The 5,280-nt window shown below is 51.0% G+C and overlaps 1 protein-coding gene across 1 annotated transcript in view; it reads left to right on the top strand.

The window, feature by feature from the left end:
• Positions 1–2,598: 2,598 nt before the first annotated feature.
• PHOX2B (paired-like homeobox 2b) overlaps positions 2,599–5,280 on the top strand; it is a 5,298-nt gene continuing 2,616 nt past the window's right edge. Inside the window, exons 1-4 of the mRNA XM_010858917.1 lie at positions 2,599–3,238; positions 4,098–4,285; positions 4,751–4,817; positions 5,058–5,169. Coding sequence (XP_010857219.1) covers positions 2,998–3,238; positions 4,098–4,285; positions 4,751–4,817; positions 5,058–5,169 — 608 coding nt within the window. The 5' untranslated portion in view covers positions 2,599–2,997. The remainder of the gene's footprint in view (positions 3,239–4,097; positions 4,286–4,750; positions 4,818–5,057; positions 5,170–5,280) is intronic.

Below are 5,280 nucleotides of genomic sequence, written 5' to 3'. Positions count from 1 at the left end.
CCTCCCGGGTCACCCTCCGACTCCTCGTCAACACCCAGCTCTCCCGAGCTGCACACCGCTCTTCCCACGCCAACATCCGCGGCGCCCAGGAACTGCTTCCAGGCACCGACTAGATCCCAGAGTTCTACGTTTTCGCCGAAGAGTCATTCTCCAAAGCCGCCGAAACAACCCTGCTCCTCCCAGCTCCTCGCACACCAGGATCGCGGTTTGCCTCGGCCCCCAGTGGGGCCTGGGGCTGTCTGCAAATTAGGACCGAGGAATTGCCGGGCTTTCGGGTCAGGCGTAGGGCCGGGCCCGGGCGCGAAGCGGCGGCGTGGGGCTCGGCTGGAGCTCCCTCCTCCGAGCGCGCGCGCACTAGAGCCAGCGGAGACAAAACCCCGAGTGCACCCAGGCCCGGGTGCCAAGACGGATGTGAGCCTGGTTATTGCCAAACGTGGACTTTGGAGCCAAAAAGTATCCCCTCACGGACGCATCATGTCACTTTCATCCACAGAAGTGCTTAAAACCCCATATAAGCGGGCTAGCTGGGTGCCACGCAGGTCTGAGCTCCCCGCATCCGCACCCCCAGAGCGTGGGCCCGGGGCGGCGGTGTGGCGTTGGGAGTGCCAGGAAGCTCCCCTGAGAAGTCCAAGGGACTCGAGAAACTTGGACAATTGCAGCCTTGTGTTTGACAACCTATCCCCCGCCTCGGAGAGGGGGTTAGTAAGTTAGGGTGGGGAAAGTCTGTGTGTAGGGTCCAAAGGCGGGTGAGCACAGCCACCTCCCGGTCCAAATGTAGATTCATATTCATGAGAGCGGGATAAATAAAGACAAATCCCCACTGTAATAACACTTGGATTCGCATCCGTCTTTGCTGGCCTTTAGGTTTAGGGGACTGGAGACAGATGTTTGCATCTCTTTTCTCCTCTTGTCTGGTGACCATAAAGGAAAACCATTTAGAGCATTGCAATTTGTTTCCCGCCGCAGTAAAACCTTGTACACATTTATTTTCATTTCACCTCCGTGCACAAAAAAGTGCACAGTGGTCACCAAGGACCCTTCTTTATCAAATACGCATTGTACAACATACAACTGCAATAAAACTATCAGCCCTCCCCATAAAACTATCACCAGGCTACTCGGCGGGTCCCGCTGCCTGCACTCTCGAGAGACTTTAGTGATTCCTCACGTCCAGAGGACGCGCCATCACCTGAAACCAGCCTGAAACTCACCCAGCGGAGAAGCAGGAGGCTGGGGGACCGCTGTCCCTGTTTAATCCATTACGGCGTCCGCTGCAGTTTAGTGCGCAATAAAACACAGTGGCAGTGGAGAGCGGGCGCCCATCCACTCCCCGGCACTAGCATCGAATTAAACCACTTAGTTTGGCAAACACTGAACGCCTAAATGCCCCTATAAAGACTTTATGAGTTTGTTACTTTAATTACTGACTTGTTACAGAGCACATAAAGGGGGTAATGAATGCAATAAAACTAATTATCTACACATTTAATTCATATAAAATATCCAGGGTTTGTTTACACCACACGGCGATTCAACTAAGCATTCCTCCTCTTGTCCACCAAGAGGAAGGATTTAATGAAATAGTTTCCCTTATTCTGCTAGAGCCTAACAAACCAAATGAAAATTACCCTCCACTTAAATCATGGGGCCACCGAGGTCCACAAATCATGGCTCATTTCTTTGTCTGTGCCTCGCTGCCAGCACCCAAGAGCCTGGGGAGCTGGACAAGAAAAGTCCCCGACCTGGAGCCTGGGCATTTTAAGAGCAAGGATTTCGTTCACTGCAATTGGCAAACCTAAAGGCCAAGCAGATAGCAATCATTTTTTGGAAGCTTCCGGTCTCTAGGGAATTGTGGGCACCTGAAAAAAGTGGAGGTGGGGAGGGGGGAAGAGGCAGAGGGAGAAGACCCAAGAGGGATGGAAGAGGAGGCACATTTGGGGACACTTCATGCCCACTTGCCAGTTACACAGCGTAATGAAAACCAACAACAACACAGACCAGCAAAATGCAAACCTCACACTACTGCAGAAACACCCAGAAGTGAGCGCAAAGAAGCCATCAGTTGAGAATCCAGATGTTTCACATTCAAGAGCTTTACTCGGATGTTCTTTTGTTTTTTAAATGGCTGTGTAAGCAGAGTCTCTAGAAAAGCACATTAAACCGCGACAAGAAATGCAATTTATAAGATGCTTTCCCCCCCTTTACCAGGTGTATTTTAAAGAAATCCACTTAGCGTTCACAGAAACCCCCTTGGCCCACTTACTCTATGTTACAGGGCGCCTGAGTCTTGCCAATGTCCCAGTCTTTTATAACATTTCATGCACTTCAGGGGGTAGACTTGTTGTTAAATTGAGCGTGTAACGCTCTTACAAAACAGGTTTTCTATGACATCAAGGTTTCTTCTCCCTAACTGAGAAAGAGAGACAGAGAGAGGGAGAAGGAAGGGGGAAAACACACACACTATCTCAATTTATGCCTAAGGTATATGATCAGTTAAAAAGGCTTAAAAGCTCGGGGAAATTGGATCAGGGAGAATCGTCACCCAACTTTCATTATTTCCAAGTAGTGTGATTGAATTAAAGGGCAGGGAGCTGGTTAGAAGGGAGGATCAGGGGCTCAGTGCGTAATGGTGTGGTATTAAATTCTAATTAGAGATGCAGGAATCAATGATAGGGAGGTTGGACAGCTCAGTTCCCCAGTGCCAGCCCAATAGACGGATGAGTTATTGTCATGTAAAAAGCGCCAGCAATAAGACCAACCGCTTTGCTATTGTCCAAGTGGAAAGAGCCAAGTTTATTATGAGGACTATATGCTCTAGAGACCTCAGACAAGGCATCTCATAGGAGGCTTTTTCATAAAACTAGGCTCTGCTGGTAGTAAGGAGGCCAGTTTGGAGGCAGGCGTTGAGCTGTGCACATCTCCCCACTCCAGCCACCTTCTCCATACCCATCTTTTATTTCATTTTTCCACTTGGCTGAGCCATCCAGAGCCTTTTCAATGTATAAAATGGAATATTCTTACCTCAATTCCTCTGCCTACGAGTCCTGTATGGCCGGGATGGACACCTCGAGCTTGGCTTCAGCCTATGCTGACTTCAGTTCCTGCAGCCAGGCCAGTGGCTTCCAGTATAACCCGATAAGGACCACTTTTGGGGCCACGTCCGGCTGCCCGTCCCTCACGCCGGGATCCTGCAGCCTGGGCACCCTCAGGGACCACCAGAGCAGTCCGTACGCCGCAGGTAAGGACCGCCAGCTTTCTCCGCGGAGGAAGCTGCCTTTCCGCTTGTATATAGGAAGCCTTGATTGCATTTGAAAATGGAAATGTGTTTAGTATTTACCAAACGAAATTTGCTTACACAAATGAAAGAATTTATCACGTTAGAAGCGATTGCAGGGAGGGGTAATTCACTTACAGGGTTACACTATCCTAGTCACACCCGAACCGCCAACAAAATTATCTTAAGCTGCCAAAATGATAGGCATAATTTATTTACTTTGCGATGAGACGTAAAGCTTAGAAAATAATTAAATAACAAAGAGTAAAGCTCATTACTGGCAGTGTCTCTCTCTCTTTTTTAAAGAACCGACAGCGGCTCACACCTCTTTGCTGGTCATTTTTCTGATGATTTCTTTAATTCATTATTATTATTATTATTATTTTGCAGCGCTTTCCCCCAACTTTTGGGCCGGGTCAACTTTTGAGAATTAAAAAGTTTCCACAGTGGGAGTGTTTGGTAACTTCATCCCTGGCTTCCTAGTATTCCGATGGATGTTTTCGGAACTTTTTGCTCTCTAGCTTTCCCTCATCACAGTATTTCCCCGTCCCCGGACCTCAGCCGTCTCCAGCGCTCTATGGCAACCCACCCAAAGGCCGCTTGTGCGCGGAGGGACCCCACCTAAGCCTGGAGTTTGTGCCCCTGTTTCGGTGTATAACTAATTTGTTCGGGTCATCTCGCCAGCTCCTCTCGGCCACTCTCCCGCCCCGGTGTCGGCGGCGGCTCCAGTGCCACCTGACCTTGGAGTCCCCACATTCCGACTCCAGGGTCCGCACATTCCAGACCTTTTTGCTTATACTATGTCCCCTCTGGTGTCCTCCAGTTCCTTACAAACTCTTCACGGACCACGGCGGCCTCAACGAGAAGCGCAAGCAGCGGCGCATCCGCACCACTTTCACGAGTGCGCAGCTCAAAGAGCTGGAGAGGGTCTTCGCGGAGACGCATTACCCTGACATCTACACCCGGGAGGAGCTAGCGCTGAAGATCGACCTCACCGAGGCGCGAGTCCAGGTACGCGCTCCCGGAAACCCACCCGGCTCTGCAGCACCGCGCGGGGCAGGGGTGCAGTGCGGGAGTGTGGGCGATCCTACTGAAGGCTTGCGTTCCCGGGCCTCCTCCGAGAGGCCAAGTTCGGAGGGTCTGTGTGCGCGAGGAAGGGCTAGGGAGCGCGTTCTTGGCTATAAATTCACGGCGTCAAAGTGTTTCTCACCCCATCTAGGGCTGTACCGGCATTCAGGAGCTATGGGAGAGGCATTTCGGGGGGTAGGAAGTGCCTTGGGGGAGGAATGCAGACTTGGCTCAGTATTATAAGTATTCCGCCCCCTTCCCCCCAAATACCTCCGAACTCAAGAGCTTTTAACGGAGAGCTGTTGGCGCATAGGTATAAATTTTCCTGTGAACTGTGATTGCAGAAGATCCGCAAAGGGACTGGGATTCCATATAGTTTAAGATCCGCGCCTTACTCTAACCTTTCAGGGACGCAGGTGCACCCAAGAGCCGGCCGTGGTGCCTCTCCTGGTGAACCTACCTCCGCCCCCGCCACGTTAGCACCTCCAGGCTCAAAGGCCAGGATGGACAGCAGGCGCCAAACCCAGAGACCCCCTCACCTGTCTACCAATCAGAGTTTAACTTGAGACCTGAGGCCTAGAGGTGATGGCGAATTTGGGATGGCTCAGAAAGTAGACTGAGCAAGGGTACTTTGCCAAAATAAGGTACCATCAAAATAAGGGCTTCTACTATAGGGCCTTTCGCGGACGTGCATCCTCTTTACCCCTCCTACAAGCTACTATTTCCAGGAAGTGCCCAAGTGGTCCTAAGAGTTTCTCGAAAGATGCACCAGTCAACCAGAGGGACAGCTTCAGTGGGCTGGATGTGCGCGGGAGTATCCACGGCGCGTGCGGTTTAAAACAATCTAGAATGGAACGTGGGCTGCCTTAACTGCTTTTCTTTTCTTCTTTTTCCCCCTGTTTCACTGTCTGTCTTCTCTTCTCGGACCAGGTGTGGTT

Source organism: Bison bison, unplaced genomic scaffold (assembly GCF_000754665.1).
Source record: "Bison bison bison isolate TAMUID 2011002044 unplaced genomic scaffold, Bison_UMD1.0 scf7180017864451, whole genome shotgun sequence".
In the NCBI taxonomy this organism is placed as follows: Eukaryota; Metazoa; Chordata; class Mammalia; order Artiodactyla; family Bovidae; genus Bison; species Bison bison.
Note: the sequence above shows the minus strand (reverse complement) of the source record. Positions and strands in the feature narration are given on the sequence as shown.